Below are 21,782 nucleotides of genomic sequence, written 5' to 3'. Positions count from 1 at the left end.
TCAAACAATCCCAACTGTAGGTAAAAAAATAAATAATCAATTTTATGGAGATTTATTGGCCTCAGAATTGACAAAGAAATGATGAAACTGAGTTCCCAAGCTAATTGCCTCGAAAACAATGCAAACTGAGAGCCATGCTCTTAACACAAGGGCTGTGTGTGCGCGGCATTAAATGCTGACTGTGTTTCCTTCAAGAACCTGATGATTACAGAATTACTTGCAAGTAAAACAAAAAGTAATTGGCTGTATATTGCTGTCGGTTAAAAATCTTGTAAATGCTCCTTTCCGTCCATGCTGAATGTACGTTACAGGCTCCCTCATACCCCCAATAAAAATAACAACAATTAAAAGCTTCTGCACTGTGGGGTTTTTGGCTGCAGATTTTTAATGCTGACCACAGAGGTTCCCAAGATCAGGTGATGGTGACTGCAAGGAGAATGATCCCTTCACACCAATAATTAAGGGCAGCATGTATAGTAACTGGGTTCTGTCATGAAAAACAGATAATAAACACATGCACATGTGTTAAGCTGTACTACTTTACAGCTCATTCTGTGCAAACATAATAATTTACATTTTCATTTTAACAGCATGAATTGCCCTAAGGGTAGCAAAAAAATAAAAAGGGCCTAGCCAAAGAAGGCAAAGGGAGAGGATCTGAGGAGGTGAAACATTTTTGCTCCTTTGAAGTAATATTATAGGATTTGTAATAAGGCTGCAGGGAATAGTTCATGGCTGCAGCCTTTTTTAAAGTAATTCAGAATAAACTGACTGAAATAAACCAGCTGCTGTATTTAACATGCTGAAAGTTTACAACAGCCATGGAAGTTACTTTATCCTTTTTTAGTTCATAGGACCAATTTTCTTATTCTTTGAGAAAGACTGTAATTTAGTAGAATAAAGTCTCAACAGCCACACACGTACATACATACAAATCCTAACGGATCGATCTCTGCAAAATCAATAAATCATTTTCAAGAATTTTTAACAGAAATACCAGGTCCATGATTGGCTCTGTTCTTAGTACACAGTGAATCAGCATGGCACTACTCAGAAAACAGTACATAAATATCTACAGCCAAATTAAAAGCAATTTAATCCACAGGAATTTAACAGCACGGACATGTTTAAGAATAGTGATTGCAACTTTCCATTGTGTGGGAGTAAGGAGAGCAAACTCTGACCTGTTATTTGTCTGTGACACCTTTTTTACTGGCTGCTTTTATTTTATAACCTCATTAAATTTGGATGATGAAGCATTAATTCTATGGGCCACATGTAACTGTACAGATTTTTTTTTTAAGACTAGTTGGTAGGCAGTTGCTGGGCTGCACGAAGCAAACCCACTCCTAGAGCCTGAGTATTCCTTGACAGTGCAGGGGAAGGAGCACACGTGTTGTGGATAAGCACGCCCACAGCTCTTTGGAGATAAGGAGGGGCTCCAAATTTAAAATAATAATAACATGAACACTCAGAGTACTGTTAGTCCATGGTCACGGGGACTAGGAATCAGTTCTAATTTCTAACTGCTGCAGGTAAATCCCTCATTAAAATGTTAATTCAATTATATTTGGTGGAGAGGCATCTGATTATCCTATCAACAGCTCTTTTTTTTTGCTCATGGTACAGCGCCACTGTTGTGTGCAAAACACCCACAAACATTAGCCTTACAACACACTAAGCAATAGAAAGAAACGGTTCAACATGGTTTACATGGTGTAGCAAGATATTTATCTGGAAGTGAAACAGTTTCAAAGACAAACGACTGCTTCTTATTAAAAACATGCTCATTAGACACCAAGAATTCTGTGGGCGAAGAAAAAGGCATTTCCAGTGTTGGTGTTTATGAAGGGCGTTATCTTCGCCCTGTAAGGATGAAAAAAATCCAAAATGTAGCAACAAAAACCCAAGAATCCCACCCTCTCCTCCTAAACAGGAATGTTAAATTATCATCTTCCTCTCCTCTCAGCTTCTCCTGCTCCAAAACTAATCTATTTCTATTTTGAAGAGAGTATGGATGAAGCTTTGACTGTGACCTAGTCTTCACAATCCACAGCTCCCCTGCTGTGGAAAAGCGCTGCAGGATCATGCACACTGCAGAGAGGATCCACAAACAGAGAGGAGCTGAAATACTGAAGGATGACATTCCCCTCTAACCATGGGCCATAGCAAGCTACTTCTTCCTGGTAGCCAGGACATTTGCCCAGGATCAGAATATCAACACTTCTTCCCCTGAGCGTCTCCTGGGTGGGATCTTGCTCCATGCTATTCTTTTCACAGGGCACAGGCAAACGACCCAGAATAGCCATGAATGAAGTCCCATTTAGCCTTATTCAAAATAGGTATGTGAACACCACAAATAGATAGGCTTCAGGTTTGGATTTGAACACGTTTCAAAAGCAACCCAGATTCCTCAGGATGAGCAAAATCTCACATCCTTAACTATATAAAATTTTTGTAATACAACGACAATGTAAGCCAATAAAAAAGCTCTCTTCTTAGTCCTGGCTGAGACCCAAAGAAAGCACAGAGATATTCATTCTTGGAAGTGTGGAATGAGGACTTGAACAAGACATGTTTGTAAACAGAGCTGGATTTAAAAATCCCATTAATTTGGGAGACACTTGTTTAGCAGTTATTCTTAATTTAAGAAACTACTCCAAATAACTTTTCAGCTTGTGCTTAGAATAATTCCAAACTGAATTATTAGTGGGTCAACTTTGTCAAGTAAGCAATTTTCACAATCCCTTCAAAAGTCATCAAGATAGGTTTAACAGATTTTATACTTGGTTTGGGGAAAAGAAGTAATTTCTTAGAACGTACACAGTTGATAATGAGGAAGTTGAAGTTACACACTGCATTTCAGTAATGCACAGGAGAATCAGTATCATATTGCTAGCACACACATTGTTTGAACATAGACAGCGATGTTTTGTTCATTACTGACCTGAACACAGATGAAAGAATTTAAAACAAAGAATAATTGTTTGGGGAAAAACTCCTTACTCACAAGAGAAGAGATAATTCTCTTCACACTTTCACCTTGGTTTAAGTGAGGTATGACCTTTTTTTCTTAAATTGAAAAATACTGGTTATCTAGGGGATGAATTCAACAGATCTGGAAGCATTAAAAGGCTTCGCTAACTTACAGTGGCCATTCCCAAAATGCAGTCTTTTCTCATCAGTGCCATGTTTAGACTTCTTGTATCCACAGAATCTACAAGCAACAGAGAAAAAAAAGAATTAATATAGTGAATTTTATGTTAACTGCAGGTGGAAACTGAATAAAATGTTTTCCCTCCACAATTAAATGCCTGTTTGAAAGTTTAATGATATTTACATTCTCTGTGCCCTATAGAGGCATGTTATGTTCTCAGGGAATTTGAGGAAATTGGCTAATGAGAGGATTTGTTGATTTTTGACCCCTACAGTTTAATTTTACAATTGCCTAAGAATGTGTTTATAGCATTTTTTAACAACTGCCGCATGACTGGGGCTGCTAATGTTAGTGGGCTCATTACCGAGCATGAGGCAGTATTCGGAGCTCCTGGGCAGCAGACGAAGGAGAAGGTACAAACCAGCCATGCTACTGCCCGACGACACACAATTTGCCACGCTCATCAGGGCCTCTCGGGGAAATGGACGCGGGAGTAAATGTGCAAACCAGATGACAAACTAACCTCCCAATCAAGACGTACACCACAACCGTGAGGAGAATAATGGCTACCGCCGCTGAAATGGCAATCATTACGACCTGGCTATTCTCACTGGAAATGGAGAATGCTGGAAAGTTAACACAAAAATATATAAATAAGCCCCCACACGCATAACATTGATTACATCACAATTGACACTCATGTAAGGAGACAGACAGATTAAGTCATCACTATATAGCATTTGGTCTCCTGCCAAATATTTTATCTACTAAGGAATTTTTCATCAGACAAATAAATACGAGGGAAGAAAATAAAAGACTCTGGCCATCTTTGACAATTTACAACAGTTCTGCTATGGCTGATTTTTACTCTTGCTTATTGTAGAAACTCCTGTTAAACTGATGCTTATATGTAAAGATATATGTAAATACAAACATACATACCATGACATACATATATTTTGTCATGGTCAGTAAGGAATTTTTCTTTGGCAAGAAATCCCAGCCAGTCAATAATCATCACCCTACTCTCCCTTCTTATGATGGAAAGTGCTTTAATGAATGAAGCTTCCCAGTTAAGCGTGACACTATCCCCATGAAGGTCGTGAAAAGCCAGGGTACACAGACACATAGAAGGACTATCCATGGTTAATCAATGCTTAGAGGAAAAAGAACAGCTATTTTCTGCCTTACGTTGGATGCTTCCCTGTGGTCCCTAAGTATGGAGCTTTGGTGTTTTAGACTGCTATACAACGACAGGACACCTTTAGATCTTAGGTATCACGAAAAATCTTCAGCAGACACCTCTTGAACTTCACTGACTACAGCAGAATTAGACTTCTCAGCACTACGCTTCAAGTTAGCTGTCCAAACTGAGCTGAAAGCTAGCACTCCTGGTCCCCACAAATTAGACAGTTTGTGTAAGTGACTGCTTGGAGTCACAGCATTCCCCTTGGGAAGAAGCCTCTGCCTATTACAGACCTACAACTGCTCTCATGTAGTTATGATAACTTGGCAATAGGAACAAAGTTATGGAATTTGTTGTCTATCTGTGTAAGCTGTACCCTCATTATTGAGATGTGCACCACTGTCTCCTGTCACCTTCCACATTTTTGGATAGCTTTTTTTCTTCTTTTTTTTTTCCTTAATAATACTTTGTAGAGAAAATTCATTAACCTCTAAATTATGAAATTTTTCATCACAACTGGCTTTTTCTCCTTGCTTTACTTGTTTGTCCTATCTTGAATTCCAGTTTCATCCACTATGCCAAAGGTGCATGTCACCGTAACAACTATTTGTAACTATTTTTTTAAACAAGAAGCTTGTTTGCTTTACAGAATAAGAGCTGAGGTAGGGGAGGAAGAAGTGGGGATGAAATACATAACATATCCAAAAATACAGGGATGCCAAGTGAAAGACCATTTGGCTTGATGCTACTCTTCTTGGTTAAAAATTTGTTGCTTTTCACAGAGCACTTCTTACACCATGGGTTCTCAAGCCTTATCAAGACTACATGAACAAGCCTTATGAGAGTGTAACCGTTAACCTAGCACTGCCAAGTCTGGCACTAAACCATGTCCTTAGGCAACACAACTACATGTCTTTTAAACGCTCCTTGCAGGAGGGTTGGACTAGATGACCTTTAAAGGTCCCTTCCAACCCACACTATTTTACGATTCTATCTTCCTTTCATAAAGCCATGCTGACTGGGCCTGATCATCTGGTTGTTCTGAACGTGCCATGTGATGGCACTCAAGACAATATGCTCCATAACCCTCCCTGGTACCGAAGTCAGACTGACAGGTCTGTAGTTCCCTGCATCCTCCTTCCAGCCCTCATTGTAGATAGGTGTCACATTTGCTAACCTCCAGTCAACTGGGACCTCTCTGGTTAGCCAGGACTCCTAGTAAATGATGGAAAGTATCTTGGTGAGCACTTCTGCCAGTTCCCTCGGTACCCTTGGCTGTATCCCATCCATCCCCATAGACTTGTGTCTAAGTGGTGCAGTAGGTCACTAACCATTTCCCCTTGGATTATGGGTACTTCATTCTGCTTCCCATCCCTGTCTCCCAGATTAGGGTGCTGAGTACCCAGAGAACAACTGCTGTTACTATTAGAGACTGAGGCAAAGAAGGCATTAAGTACCACAGCCTTTCCTCAGATTTGTCACTGTTTCCCCCCACATCGAGTAAAGGATGGAGAGTCTCCTTAGCCCTCCTTTTGTTGCTAATGTATTTATAGAAACATTTTTTATTGTATTTTATGGCAGTAGACATATTAAGTTCTAGTTGGGCTTTGGTCCTTACAATTTTCTCCCTACATAACATCATAGCATCCTTGTAGTTGCCTGACCCTTCTTCGAAAGGTCATAAACTCTCCTTAGTTGTGTTATAACTCTGAACAGCAGATACGAGTCTTCTGTGAAAACTCGACCTTCTAAAAAGCAAACAGTCTTTGATTATGCATTATCAGTCTACACTGGTAACTGGGTACCTAAGCAAAGGCTGACTTTTTCTTGCATTAAGCCACTTTCAGCTTCTAGCAAAGAGAAGGTCTGATTTACTATATAGTATTAAGTGATGAGAAAGGAACTTGAATGACCACCCTTCCTGGCCTGTGCATATTAGTTTCATCTCAAGGCTACGTACGAGACATCAGCAACGCTCTGCAGTAGCCTGGAGAATTACACACTCCTGACCCACAGGGGTAATGGACCAATATAATATTAATTCTCTAGGGGCAGGGGTTTATAGTCCATAGGGTTCAGGCCACAAACTTTGAACACAGCGAGGCTATGAATCTGTTTTTCTATCAAACTTCCTCCCTTGGCAGGAGCTGTGGTCTAGCGAGGTATCGATTCTGGCACGAGGCAGAGGCTGGGCAGGGAACAGAAGAAAATACCACCTGTGATAGTCAGGGTACGCTTTTTGTAGTGTGTTTCAAATGGAATGCTAAAATATAAAGTTATATAGTAACGCTACCCAGAAAGACACACCATAAATAGTGATGAGTCATATTTACTACACTAGAAAAGGAGTGAAAGCAGGCATTCAAATCAGTCAGAAGCTGAGCAGGATGTCAGTATAAACCATTTGAACAAATACATACAATCTGGACTGGTTTCAAATTCAAACTTGCGGCTGTTTGTCCCATATCCAGCTGCAGTTCGGGCTCGAATTTGGAAGACGTAGGTCGTATCAGGTTTGAGGCCACTGATGGTAACGTTGGTGCCTTTAGCTCTCAGAATAGTATAGCTTGTCTCTTGTTCCTGCTTTTGGGAAGAGAAATTATCAGATTAAAATCACACACTATAAAACAGAAACAAGAGGTGGTTGGTACAAAGTTACTACAAATCACTTGGAAAGCACTGGTATATTTTTTTTTATATTTATAGCTGGACAAATGCTTGTACATTCATTTTCACTCAGCTGAAAATCTTTTGATTAGCAAGAAATCTAAATCATTAGAGCTTCTACGGCCTTGTGCTGTAAATCAAGTACTAGATGTGCTGAGTAGATGACACTTCATTAAATGGCTTTGCATCATAGTCTGTAATACAACAAGAAAATGAAGTTTAAAATGTTATTTAAGAAACATAAAACAGATTTGCCTACTGCACTGAACTGGAAATTGTAACAGGGCAAGTGAGACATTTTAGGGCCCTGCAGAGCTAATGCAGGATGCAGCTTTTACTGTCTCGCATTTTACAAGGCAATGTTTACCTTTATAACAGTCAAAAGAGAAACTCCACTCAGGCTTCTCACCTCAGCTCTGCAAACAGGCAAATATAACAGGCTTTCTATTATGCTGTAAAAACTATGAGATTGATAAGTCCATCCTCATTTGGGCAAGACCCCACTGAACTTGCTCCTGAATGAGTCCTGGACTTCAGTAGTCAGAAAGGAAACATGCTCCTTACTGCTTTTTGCTGAAGAGGAAGGTGTGTGTTCAGTACAGATGATACACTCACAGCCACACTCTGCTTAATAGTCGCATACTTGTGACATGACGACTTTTTATATAAAAGCAATGGACCATTTTGCAATGTAGTAAGCTTGGATACACTTCACACTGTATAAAAAGCTAATTCTGATAAAAGTATGTCTCAGCCCCACTATAAGCACATAGTCTAAAAATTTAAGCATGCATTTGGAGCCTGAGGTATGGCTTATTTTACTAAAGCCATCCTGTACCAAAAGAGCATTTTTGGCTTCCTAAAAATGGCAGCTGGAACTGCCTCAGAAAAAATCTTGGACAGCAGCCACACATCTGGGGAACTGTGAGAATCTCAGTTGTTTAGATTCCCAACCATGAACTTTTTTATTCTGGATGTGGTGGGGATTTCATATGCTGCCCTTTTACTTTGAACACTCTGAAATACACTAAAGCCACTAAGTTTTGCCTGGTTGAAAGCAGAAACTGAATTAAGTTAACGTATGTCGGATGCAAACAATCTCTCCTAATTCCCACTATGTTTTATGGTATTGTATTAGCTTGCAAGGTATTGACATTTTCACTTCGGCAACGCTAGAGTGCCGATGCACAAGTACAGAGGTTGGAAAATACTCAACACACTCACTGCCAAACCATCTCACCTTCACGTGCAAAGTTCAAGTGACTAGAGTTGTTTTAGTCTGTTATCTCTGCAATGCTGTCTGGAGTAATGAAGTTAGGTTTATTCTAAGTATGTAGGTGGACATGAGAAACTGTTCACTTCTGTGCTACAAAAGCCTAACTAGCCTGTTCTTGGCATTCTTTGTCATAGGGAAAATCAGAAACGTTTACACCATAGTTAGGGAAATTGCCAGAATCTCCACATAATATTCAACATTATGCACACAGGTAATCACAGTGAAGGGAAAATAAGAAAGAAAGAAAAAGTAACTAAGGCTGTTCCTAAAAGTTACCATCCAGAAACAAAACCTCAGATAGGATGAGCTGGACCTAGTCTCCAAAGAATGACTATAAAGATGTTTACCATGGCCCATTTTCTTTGCACGCTAAAAATAAAAAGCGAATCAGCACTGGAGCTCCTCATATTTTTCCAATACTTCTCTGAAAAAGCTTTCTGTTAGAAATTCAGGGGAGAAAATTTACACAAAAGACATTCTAAGGAGCTGACAGATTTGCACAAAATTATTTATTTTTGAACTAACAAAGGCCTAGTATTATAATCTGCAGGCTTTCCTTATCTCATTATTCAGTTGAACATAGGCAACTATTAAAGACATAATAATCTTGTCTTTAAAACATAAAATCCTTTGTGTATGCTATGACTGGACATTCATTTTGATCTCACTTCAGGCTGCTTTTATGAAATGCAAACATTTCCTTCTTGTGCAGATACATATGTGCAAGGGAGAATATAGTCATGGCCCTGTCTGTTAATAATCTGCAATGGAACTTGGAAAATAAACGTTTAAAACAATGGCACGGAGGATGTAATGGTATCTTAGTTTATGGTAAGCTTTTTACACACATATTTTGTAAGTCATTTTTTATGTTACTAGTAATCATATCAGTGAAACACCACATAAAAGCCCAAGTTTATCTTTCTTGGGGATGAAGTAAAACTTCAGAGATACAGTACTGTAGCTGCCAGAAGCAGCAGGAATACACAGAAAGGAGAGCCAATCTTTGCCAAGCAGAACTTTAATCAAGCACTCTGATGATGAATTTGAACTTGGATGCACAAAGTGTATGCTTCCTGAGTATTTCTGTATAGTTTAACAGACACAACTTTTACTAGGAAGCAAATCCCACTACTGTTAGTGTCTCATTTGCAAATGACATTTTATAATTTTCAACTATGTTTTACAATAGACAGATTTGGATACATTTAACATTTATACTGGTAGTGCTAGCGAGAGTGAATGGTATGTCCTTTTTCAGATAAGCACAGCAAGTGTTTATATTACACGAGAAAGAACATTTTCTCCATCAGCTGCATGCACATTTGAGAGGCCAAAACCAGACTACATATCTTTGGGAGGAACCTGCAGCCTCAGCACCGCTTCCCCTTATTGCCAGGGGTGAATGGTTCGTTGATACGACAGTTCCTACAAACTTTGTGGAGTTTACGTGGCCTACCTACTCTCAAAGCCAGAATAATAAGCGTTTAAAATAAACTAAGTGCATGCACATATAATTTACTTTTTCAGCCTCAGAAAGAGCACCAAATAGATATCATAATTTATTTGTTGGCTTTAACCAGTCTACTGAGCACACAATTTTAATGACGGCAAAGGCAAATCTATTTTAGTAACGTGAGACTGCAATTAAATTTCACTCATTTTCTGCAGCAGACTTCACCTTAATAAAGTGTGTGGGATTTAGTTATCATAATTGTAAGGCACATATTTAAATGAAGCAATTAATTGTTTATGTGTGGTATTTAGGAGGCTGCTTTTTTTTTTTCGCACGACAAGATACTCCTTCCAGAGAACATAATTATGTGAGCAAGGACAAGGAGGAAACAAAGTATCTGCTTGTGTAAGAAAAAAAACCTGACTTTTCTTACCTGTGCACTTCAATGGCTGAGACAGTTAAAATCCAGCACAGCATTATATGGACTCACTAAAATGGGGTGTCATTTGGAACTATTTACTTAACATAAAACGTTACGTCCAACCATAAAATAAATGCCTAGAAGTTCCATACAGTATTCCTCTGAAAAATGATTTTTTTTTTCTTTTATATATTTTGAATAAATTGTAACTGGGGCCTCAGAACCAAGCCCTGCAGATTTTTATAGAAAATACAATTCTATTCCAAACAGTGAGTCTGAAAAAGTATCACTCTCAGTTCATAATGTTATACATTAAAACCTCATTGGTTCATTCCAAAAAGCTAAAACAGTTTCCCAAAACTGTAGCTCCTAATTTCTCAAGAAACATCACATAAGGCTCTATTCTCAGTTACACAAGTGAAATCACTGGTGAAAAACTTGACTATGTAATTAACTGTCCTTGCAGAAAATAAATACTTTCCACATACTTTATGCCAATAATTCATTAGAAAAACTACATGATATCATAATTTAGATACAAGACATTCTATTTTAGATCTATCCTAACATCCCGAATACCAGTAACATGGTTGCCCATAAATATCACGTATTCTTTGAAATTTAAGAACAACTTTACAAAGTTAAAAAAAAAAAAATCCAACATTTGCATGGACAAGGTGTATAACAGAATTGGGCAGATCTGTATTATTCCATTAAAGCTGTATTTATTAATTTGTAAGAGATTAAAAAAGGTATGGCAAGTAAAAACAAGCAAGGGGCAAAAGAATGGCTCGACATAAATCATCTACCAGCAATCAGGTATGACTTGTCAGGAGAAATACTCAGATTGCTAACTGTGAAGGGTTTATTTCCTAGCAGCTGCCACTTAACAGCAGTGGGTTTTTTGATGAGCACAACCAGACGATTTCTGAAGCAGAAAATCAAATGGACTGGACCAGTTTAAAAAGAAAGCTCTCTCTTGAAAAGAGGAGAGGAGGGGGGAGATCTCAGACTGAAAAGCAGCATCTTCCAAAGGTGTTTGGAGAATAAATGAAGAGTAGCAGTCCAACACAGGCTGCTCTGACCTCAGGTAAGTTTAACACGTACAGAGTAGTAGTTTTCAATCTTTTTCAATTTACAGACCTAAAAGGGTAATGGATTAAAGCCTCCTGACAACAGATCTGCTTTTCTTAGTTACCTTTCATAAACCCTGAGGAACAGGCTTCTTGACTATTCAAGGGGCTGCAGACCACACATTAAAAACACTGGTGTCAGAAGCTTTTTTTAAAAAAACCCTTTGCTCTAAACGGTCTGGCTCCTATTCTCAAGCAGTTGGCTCTTTGGTTTAGGAAAGCTGTCTGGTGCACATGAACTCTTGATCACAGACTTCAAAGGGAAGACACACATGTGCAAGATCAGCCTCCTAAGACTGGTTGTCTTATGAAGCTGTCTTATGACAACCAGTTGCTCCGCAAGACTGGATATAGCCGTTGGGAACAGCAACCGCATGCTCAGTCTGTGGATACAACAGTGTTGGAAGGCAACAATTTTCTTGAATAAACTAAGCCAATTTCAGTGTAGAACGATGATCAAAACACTGCAAGAAACCAAATACACAAATAAAACTTCTTAGTCATTCAATAAAAATGAACAAAATGCACATGAGGGAAAAGATTTTCTCCCAGCTGAAATCAGAGAGATCATCCTAATGCCACGATGTGCAACACAGCCGCGCTGCGTGTTACACCTTGCACCCTGTGGTACTCACGCAGAGCCGCCCAGGCAAGGACTTCCACCTGGGGAGACTGGAAGTAGAGCTAAGTGGGGGCTGCTGCAGCTCTTGCAAAACAAAGGTACGATCAATGGCAGCAAGAGCAGCCAGGCAGGTCTCAAATGAAACACAAGTTAATCATGCAGATTAATAACTTGGCCTGTGCAAAAGAGGCTGAAGTTCTGGGACCTTCCAGGCATAGGCTCTGTGTGAGATAAATAGCTCTTCCAAGCCTTACTAAAAGGCAGTATCTATTTTCTTTTCTTTAAAAAAAAATGGAAAGAAGAGAAAATTCATGCATCCCTTCAGTGCTGAGGATGCACAAATAGAGACAATCCAATGCATGAGTCAGTTCTCTTTTACTTCTCAAGAAGTCTCTCAGGATCCGGACTTGATCCTGTCCTCGTTGAGCTAACAGAAAAAAACCAATGTGAAAGTCTATAGGCTACTGCTCTATAAAGTGAGACTAAACTGAAATGTTTAAAAAGTTTTCTTTTTCCCCTTTGCCAGTAAATTTTTGACCGAGGTCTTTGAAAGTTCAAGCATCAACCAAAAAAACCACTCAAAATCAGGTGACATATTAATCTGGGAGAAATCTTTTTGGAATATGGCCTTCCAATCCCCATTCTTCAGTTGAAGATCATGCATGGACTATGAATACCACGTTGTCCCACTGGTAAGGTTCACAAGAAAACTTTCTAAAGATTAACTGAATACCCGTGGAGTCTTTTTAACAGCTGTTTCTAAGTGGATATTGGTACCATGTCTCCCTTGGTACGTATTAAATGTAAGTCTGATTTCCAGATATGAGCAGCATTAGTAAATGACTAATTTACTGACTGTAATTTAATGACTAATTTACTGTTTCTTCTGACATTTTTTCAAAATTCATCAACATCAGTAGCAATATATTCTACCAAAATTTCTCTCCAACCAATCTGAAAATGGCTAATACAGCTCTTCACAATCTTCACAACAATTTATGGTCTTTTCAATTCTACCACTAAGATTTCCTAAAAACCCCATCATGTTATGAGATTTATATTTTTCCTAGCGCAAACTAGTCACTAAAAGGATTGCCCATCTCTTTTCCAAATAATTTTTGTGTAAAAGATGCTTGCACCACAGGGAAGCACCAACACATGGATGCTGACAAATAAATGTATAAACACTGACAGCATAACAGAACTGAGGAAGTAAAGTGTACTCAAGAAAAAAAAAAAGTGTTACAGCTTGTCTGCATTACTTTCTACATTTGGTCTGATGTCTTTGGGGATGAACTTGGTAGACAACACAACTTATCAATTTCACTTTATACTTTCATGATGTTCTCCTTACTAAAAACTGAACAGTTTCAACACTTGGTGTCATTGAGGCAGACAGTAAGTGAACAGAGGTGTCTCTGAGTACTTAACATAGGCAAGATGCAGTAATTGCATTACGGTATTACCAGCACAAAAAAAAACTGCCTTTCAATTTTTCTTCCCACCTTTTCATAGTATTTGACCTCGTAGTCCAAGATGATCCCATTCGGATGCTCAGGTTCTTGCCAAGACAGAGACACGCTGTTCCTGGACGTCCTGTCTTTCCTTATGACTGTGATGGGGGATGGAGCTGAAAAGGGTATGGAGGAAGGAGGGAAGAGAGAAAAGCAAATTGAGTTTATCTCTGTTTCAATCCTTGGCAAAGAGTATTGTTTCCACTGAGAAGACTCATGAGCGTAGGTCTGGACTTGTATTGACACTCAGCAGCTGGATTATAGTCCTACTACACATGCCTTAAAGCATACTGGCCTCAAGGAAAATGAACCGAGATTTTCTGTTAGATTGGCAAACCAGTGGCAAGACAGCAGATGGTTTTGATGTGCTACTACAGTGTAAGCAACGAAATACATTGGATATACTAAAACAGAGAACAAAATAACAGTACTACCTATTTGTTATAATGCTGATGTATTATCATTACGAGACTGCAGAACTCTGATAACATTTTCATATGCAAGCAGAAAACGGTGCATGGATGCATTATGTACAAGGAACTCCTGATATCCACAGCTAATAATAACCATCAGCATACTGCAGAACACAGTCTCTTTTATAACATTATTTGGTAAGCTCTCCAGATACAAATTGCTCCCATACACACTTCTCCTTTACCACATTTCTTTGAAAATGAAATTTGAAGAAAAAAAATGAAACTGTAAAATAACCTCATTTCTGATCTGTATAAATCAGAATTAGGCATGACAATTTGTTGTATGCCACAGGCTCAGCCACCACTCAAAACTTGGAAGTACTCTCAATGATACAGAAAAAAAAAAGTCATAATTACCTAAGATTCTTGAACATCAGTTCAGCTTTAGACCACCCAGCTCTACACATTGTTCCAAGACTGGGCCTAGGTTTCCTGGACTCACTGAAAGCTATGAATTTTTTAAATTAGTTTTTCTGTTTCTTTTGGGTTGGTTTCCTATGCCAAATGTTTCCCTTCCATGGCTTTGGCCAAAAATAATCAGATGATAACTTACAGATCACACATTACAGGTCGTAACTGTCATTTTAAAAAAAAAAAATTTACCAATAAACAGCCTTTTATCTTACCATGTAAAACAAATGTGTTTATAAGTTCAACATTATGCTATCCTAATAAAAAGGCTCTAGCTGATCTAAACAATTCAATTTCAGCTGAATCCTACAAAGCTTTTACTGTTCATATAAAACTAGTTGCACTTTACAGGCATTACACTTTTGCATGCATTAGTCAGAGTCTTTCCTGTTTTGGTTTCCATTCCTGCAAGAGAACTTTCAAAAGCTAGAAAAAAAGGAAGTTTTAATTAAACTAAATTTGAGGAAATCCATTCTATGTTTGATTTTGCTAAACTTCCATCAAAATGCACCTTCTAGTCTTGAGTCACGATCTAAATGTCAATATCCTCCTTTAATTGAGTCGAGTACCTAGAAAGCTACATACACCTGCACCAGCACGTATGTATATACACACTTCTACATTTGTTTTGTGTTGAAACATATCCTCTGAGCAGCATTTTCACATGGTTCACAATAGCTTTCTGAGAAGATTAAAAACTTGCAAAAAAAATTTTTTTTTCTTTTCTTTCTCAGCAGGAAGAATTTATCCTGAACTTAATTTACTGAAACCAGATTTTGGAGGTTTTTTGTTTTTTGGGTTTTTTTTTAAGTAGAATAGGAAAGAATCTCTTTCTAATTTACTCAGACTCACCAGATCTATGCTTGCTGAAGAGCTGAAAAGCACTAGGGCAAGGTATACAGGACTGGTTTGTAATGAACATCTTTCAGTAATCCCACTTGAATTGCACTAAGGCACAAAGCAGTGCTAGAGCCAAAATACAAAGTGGTTAGCTGGACTGCTCTACTGTAGCCAGCTCTACGTTAACTCATATACCCATAGTTGCTGTTTTTATGCTCTTGAAAGTTATTTTTATGTCTTCTTTTTAAGCCAAGATATTAATCTTTTTTTTTTTGCTTGTGAATAGATTGCCAAGCTCAGTACCTCAGTTGCTAACACTTCCCATTAAGGTAACATTAATACAGATTTTATGAATAATTAATATATAATTAACAGAAATGGCTTTTCCTCTAATAAATTATGGTAATTTGTGCTATAACACATTCTCAGAGCAGGCTGAAATAATCTTATATGCTCCAATACACATGTGCTTTAAAAAAAAAAAAACAAACAACTTTATTCTAACACAGTATTAATTATTTTGAGCTCATTTACACGCATCTCTGCAGATGCTGCCAGCAACTTATCTCACTGCAGTTTATTAGAAAAGCATCTGCTCTGTTACCTATCAATAACATTATAAAACATTCATCTACCTTTTCTAAACCCTAGAGTTCCCAAAGCTGCTTAGAAATTATACATACAGAGTGGCTGGAAGAGACAGCATCCCACAGAATGGGCAAACGGAGGGGAGATGGATAATCACGGGGAGCACAATGTTTCAGGCACCTTTAATCCCACTCACAGAACAGATCTGAGTTCTGCAACACAGCGCTGCACGCCAGGCCATTCCAACATCTACTGAACCTCTGAGATAAGGAAATTATGTACTCAAAATCTGTTTAAATCACCATCTTAAGTATGTGGATTACCTGCGATACCTGTTAGCTAGGTAGGTTTGGAAAGTGTTAGAAGCCCTCGAACCCTAATTTAAGAAAACATCTTGTTCACATGACTAAGTTTACACTTACATCTACTGCAACCAATGGGTTTAAGATACGGGAAGAGTTAAGGTAACCTGTAAGTAGGTATTGTCCAGCACAGGGATAGTCACAGGACAAGGGAGGTGCCTTCCTGACCTACGGCCCCAGCTTAGGTCTGGGGTGCAGGTGGGAGGATTAGTTTGACATTTGGACCATGGAATTAATTTATTTTTTTCAGGCATCCCTAGAATGCAACGTAATAAATCAAAACTTATTAATTGTGTTCTAAACAATGTCTAAGCAGAAGTCAGCCTCAGTTTCCATTTCGTAACACAACCAATCCTCCCTTCTCACCACAGCAGCTCAGTTACTGTATTGTACTATTTATTTCAAAGAGTCTGAACATCCAGCAAAGACAGAAACCACAGTTAAAGGAACTTAACATCGTAAGCCATTAAAAAATGAAGGCATCACCATGAACAGCAACGCGTATAGTCTGTAGTCTTCTGTATAAGGAAGAGAAAACCAAGAGTTTCCTGTTTCCTGAAAATCATTAAATAACTACAATGGGATGAGACGGAATTCAAAATCAGGCTACAAAAAAGAACAGAAGTACATCATATTTAGAATAGCATTTTTTTCATTGCAGTTTCAGGATTTTCCCTTCTTAAATTAAAAGACAATTAGCTTGTGCAAGAACAAAATGCTAGAACAAATATTTTAAATGTCTGCAGGTCTCCCTGTCAAAACCGATTTTGTACTATGGATTAGCAAATAATGATAGATTATGAAGCTTTTTAGCATAAATTGAAGTTTTAAAAATCATATTAACGTATCGATAGCAAGACAACTTTAGTTAAATTAATTTATCATTTAGAAAACAAATATTTCAAGGTAAAACTTAAGGAAAGAACTTTTTTCAGACCAGGAGGTTGAATAAACACTGTTTCAGTGATCTTTGGATAAACCCTGTGGCTCACATACCTCCATGTATTTACATTTTTATTGGTGTTTTGAGTGATATATTACTACTTTTAACTTCTTCACTAAGAGTTGGGTTGGGGTTTTTTTATTTTTATTTATTTATTTATTTATTTACAATTAACTTTAGGCTTGTTGGCCATGCGTTAACAGGTTTAGTCTCAATAGTCACATGCAATGCATACAGAGGTATTTTTATGCATCAGATGGTTACTATTTGTCTGGTAATACAGTCTAACTGGTTTATGACTAGTTTAAGCAGTTAATATGAACATTCAAAACTCCCTAGAGTCAGAAAGGGAAATGTACTTTGAGTGCTCAATGTTGTTAGGTAGCATTTGTGACAACTGGGAATGTGGATGTTGAAAAGGTAACAAACGCAATGATCCAGGGAGCTTAAACTCACAAGTGTAAAAACCTCCTCAGTCATGACTATTAAAGGTGCAAGCAAATAACATGAAGGATCTAGCAGGGACAACAATAAAACTCTGCTCAAATTGATTTCCCAGCAAAACTGACCCCAACAGATCATTTGTTTTCCTCCAGTTTAATAGCAGCTGCATATAAATCTCCTTATTGACTTTTTCCTTATTCCTTGGTTATTGTTTTCATATGTGACTGGCTTACAGATGTATATATATACTGGAAGAAAATTCCCTGCCTTGTGACAGAGAGAACTCAGTATTAACTTTGGGAAGCCAGACATGTGTGTACAACTGCTGAAACATTTAGAGTCCTGTTGTTCCTTGCTTAGGTCTCTAGATCATGAACTAAATTTTAGGGAAGGACTTCATTCTGAAGTGACCATAGCCTGCTAACTTCCAGCTTTTGCTTGTAGCTATCAGCATCAGAGAGTAAAAAATTCCAAATTATGCTGAAAGATAGTGATCAAGGACATATCTGAGCCAGCAGAACTCACTGTATTACCCAAATTTAACTTCTTCTTCACTGCTGAATTAATGGAAGGCTTGTTCTTTTTCTTTCTTTAGAAAACTGATTATTTTATTACCTCATCATAATACTGTCATCTCATTTTTTTTTTTAATGTCTATGATGTCCCTAGGAGCTAATGTGGAACAAGAGCAGTAAATAAAGATCAAAATCTGAAAATTACATCAGCAGCCTCTGAGAGTAGGATCCACTGGGACCCAAACCTCTAAGTCTCAGAGGACCAGTGTCCAAGCCACAACACTATGACACAAGTCAAAGTGGAAATACCAATGCTTGAAAGAACAAACTGATCTCTCGCTTAGAGGTAGTTCCTCTAGAAAACCAGACTCACATCTGCAGAGTCGCAATACACGGGAGAACCTATACCCTGGTGCAAGCATACACGCTTCACTCACGCAACAACCACCCGACATCCGGGGTTCCGTGAACCGGCCTTTCTACCCAACCATTCCACTACCAACCAGCATTCAATTTGTGACACAGTCCTAAGTAATGACTTGCAAATCAGTATAATGACGTCACATCTCCATGACACGATCACATTAACGTGAGGCCTGTATGAACTGCTATGCTTGTCCTTGGATCCTTTACATCTCCAACATAGAGTCTGTGGGTTAATTTCTAAGGGGTTTATTATAGAAGCCTGCTCACAGAAAGCAGGAGTTGCACAATTTTAAACCTTCGCTGATTGCATTATTATTTGCTTCCTCCGTTGAGTGCAGTCAAAGGTGCTGCTTCCCTCTGCATGGTTGTGCCGAAGGAGGCTGATCCCACAGGCACATTCCAAGAAGGCTCGGTCAGCGCTGGGTCCCCAGGTGCCTCCCAGGAGGCAGGAGGAGGAGGAAACAGCTACACTTCAATAACACTTTGAAAACCTGCTAAACCCTACACGCTCCTCTTCCAGATATAAACACCCACCATCCTCAATGTGCGTGCAGACACAGTCCTTTGCCCTTTAATCTCCAGGACACGTAGTTAAACTAGCACAGTACTTGTGTTTGCATTCCTGCACCTTCTCCTTGAGCTGAAGCAGGCTCAATATACTTTTACGGCTTGGGCTGTAAACGTCATCTGATTCTGTAACATCATTAGGCGACTGTTGGCCAGAATGCAACACACCTTGCCTGCTGGCAAGGACCAGGCATTAGGGATCCTAGACATCCCAACAGCAAGAGGCCCACGTCAGCATGCAGGACCCTCACATCAGATCCAGGCTGGATCCTGGTAGGGTGCTATCTTAAAGAAAGTGGATGAAAAGGTTCCCAGTTTCTGGGAGAGAGCTGTTAAGATCTGGGCATTTAGACATATGAAAATGTGGAAGGAAAGAAATAGGATGAAAATTTAAGGACAAACAGAAGCAGGCTAACTTTGGATGAAATAAAGCTGTGTATGTTTCTCCCAGAAATAGGACAAAAGATTTTAAAGACAGATTTGCTCATGGCTATTTCAATGGACGATTGCCTCCTTTACAGTAGAAGTATTCAAATGCATCTGGAAGCTGGTGAACTCCAGCCTGTGGACTCCAGAGTGGCTGCAGGCATCGCACAGGTGCCACGAAGGCAAGGCGGCAGGGAACTGGAAAGAGGAAAACAGGCAGCTTCAGCAGGAACTGCACTAAAAGGCAGCTGCTTGGTTTCATTCTCAAGTGCAGAGAAAGGCAACCTTCTGGGCAGCAGCTGTCACTGGACAACTGATTATCAGAGCTCATTGCTCACTTTTACAAATAAATTCTAAATTAAAAGCAAACTGCATTAAACGTTGCACATTTGTGTTCTCATTTCTCCTTCTTTTAATAAAAAGAGATAGCAAATGCCTTCCACAGAGCAAACAAAACGTTAGACTTGCTCATATGTTTAACACGTGTGTAATAAATCATGGAAACAATATGTCCACTTGGGAAGTATCAGGCTGGACAACACACTTGCTTCAGAAACTGAAAATTATGGTGCTACGGCGTTCACAGCTGTTGTTTCAGAGAGGAGACAAATGCCGTGTATGCTTCCATAAGGATTCAGCCCAAAGGTACTCATAACACAAATGTTATTCTTTCAGTTCTCTGTTTGAGATGGTGATGGTGATAGCTTCGCAATATTCATATTTTTCAGTGAATGTGTTTAAGATGTTATCAGTTTAAAATAAACAGTTTTGCTTTGCCTTCTCTACCCCATTGTTACATTACTTTATAGGACTTTAGAGCATCAGGCTTCCTGGTGTGAAATTTTCAGAAAGACTAATTTATTCACCATGCCCATAGCATCAACAGTCGGATGCTGAGTAAGCATTCCCTTTCCGTGAAAGATTAGTTATTTCCTCAACCAGAGAAATCTCATTCACAATTTAAGAAGTATATTTAGAAAACATCTCCAGAAATGTGAGTATCCAAAACTGGAGAAGACAATTGCCCTCAGACAGGTAATTTATCACATGAAGTATTTATCTCCTTTTAAGCAATCATCAAGAGCTTCTGAACTGGTTGGTCAGTAAGTTCCATCAGAGATTTTTCAACCTGATCAGAAAACACTTTGAATGGAAACAATATTTCTCAAACTTCTTGCCCTGTCGTTCTTTGGTAGTTTCAAACATGGCTTTGGACCAATTGCTTTTGCAAAGGTTTACCAGAACAGGAAAATCTCTGATGGAAGACACTTGAAAGGTGATCACATCTCCTTTCACTTTCTCTGGGATTTTGGGGCGATTTAACTTGTATTTTTGTTTGGTTTTAAACCTTTTTTTATATACAGAAGCAGAGTTTACTAGAAGGAATGCTAGAAAGAAAACTCTTTCATACATATTCTGCTGTAGAATTAAACACTGCAAGAAAAAAAGAAACAATGAAATATAACTTCCTTGAGGGATTTTTGATGTCAAGCTTACAACTTCTGAGGACATTCACTTTGCAACAATGGGAAGCTGGACTAGTGAGAAGAAACAAAGTCTTTAATTTTCTGAACAAGGTCTACTGGCTTCAGAGGGTACCTGTCTTCATGAGCAGGATGATACATCCTCAGGCTCAAATCAACCTATGCAGTTGGTGTGAGTAAAACCCAAGTTGCATGTATGCGAAGACTGTAACATACAGTGGTGTGTAACTTTGAAACTATAACTTGGTTTTATATTAAAATGCTTTTAAAAATAATTATTACATGAATAATTCCCATTAACAGGAATAATCCCCAAACTCAAAGAAACAATGAACATTATTTTTTCCCAGCTGTCCCCAGCCTGAAAATTGTTTAGATGGAATAGCTTCAAGAAGCAAGGGAAGTTGATAGTTCTGTTTACGATCAAGAGGAACACAGACTATTTCCCTCAGTGATTGCCAAGAGTGCTAGCACAGATAAGAGAAAGAGAGCCCAGTGTCTAAGGAATAATATTTAACCGAGTGCTATGCATCCTGTTTTCCAGCATTTCTTTATTTTTACTATTTCACCAAACCAAGATATTAAATAAGAATCCACATGCAGCCTCATGTTAAAGACTATAATAAAGGCAAGTAGGGAAAACCATTATCCACTGGTCGCTGAATACAATTTCACCATGACCTCTGGAAGAGGTAGCTAAAAGCACTGGAAGTGGAAACCACTAGCTGAGCCACAAACTTCACCTGTGAACCTTCTCTAAGGTCATGAGCGTTCAGATGAGGACTGTGTGCGTGCAGAAGAGACTAACGTATGTCACAAATTCTGAAGCCTCTGCAGAGCTTCCTTGACGTTCAGGGGAAAAGGGATC

The 21,782-nt window shown here is 38.6% G+C and overlaps 1 protein-coding gene across 3 annotated transcripts in view; it reads right to left on the bottom strand.

Moving 5' to 3' along the window:
• EPHA3 (EPH receptor A3) overlaps positions 1-21,782 on the bottom strand; it is a 234,182-nt gene that overhangs the window by 48,106 nt on the left and 164,294 nt on the right. For 2 of the 3 annotated variants that reach the window (XM_086763042.1, XM_086763056.1), the window contains 4 exons: positions 13,424-13,548; positions 6,764-6,926; positions 3,681-3,783; positions 3,150-3,217 (listed from right to left, as the gene is read on the bottom strand). In XM_086763042.1, coding sequence (XP_086619168.1) covers positions 3,150-3,217; positions 3,681-3,783; positions 6,764-6,926; positions 13,424-13,548 — 459 coding nt within the window. The remainder of the gene's footprint in view (positions 1-3,149; positions 3,218-3,680; positions 3,784-6,763; positions 6,927-13,423; positions 13,549-21,782) is intronic. The other variant, XM_086763049.1, reaches the window with a different exon arrangement.

Source organism: Chlamydotis macqueenii, chromosome 1, assembly GCF_036417535.1.
Source record: "Chlamydotis macqueenii isolate bChlMac1 chromosome 1, bChlMac1.mat, whole genome shotgun sequence".
NCBI classification, from domain to species: Eukaryota; Metazoa; Chordata; class Aves; order Otidiformes; family Otididae; genus Chlamydotis; species Chlamydotis macqueenii.
Note: the sequence above shows the minus strand (reverse complement) of the source record. Positions and strands in the feature narration are given on the sequence as shown.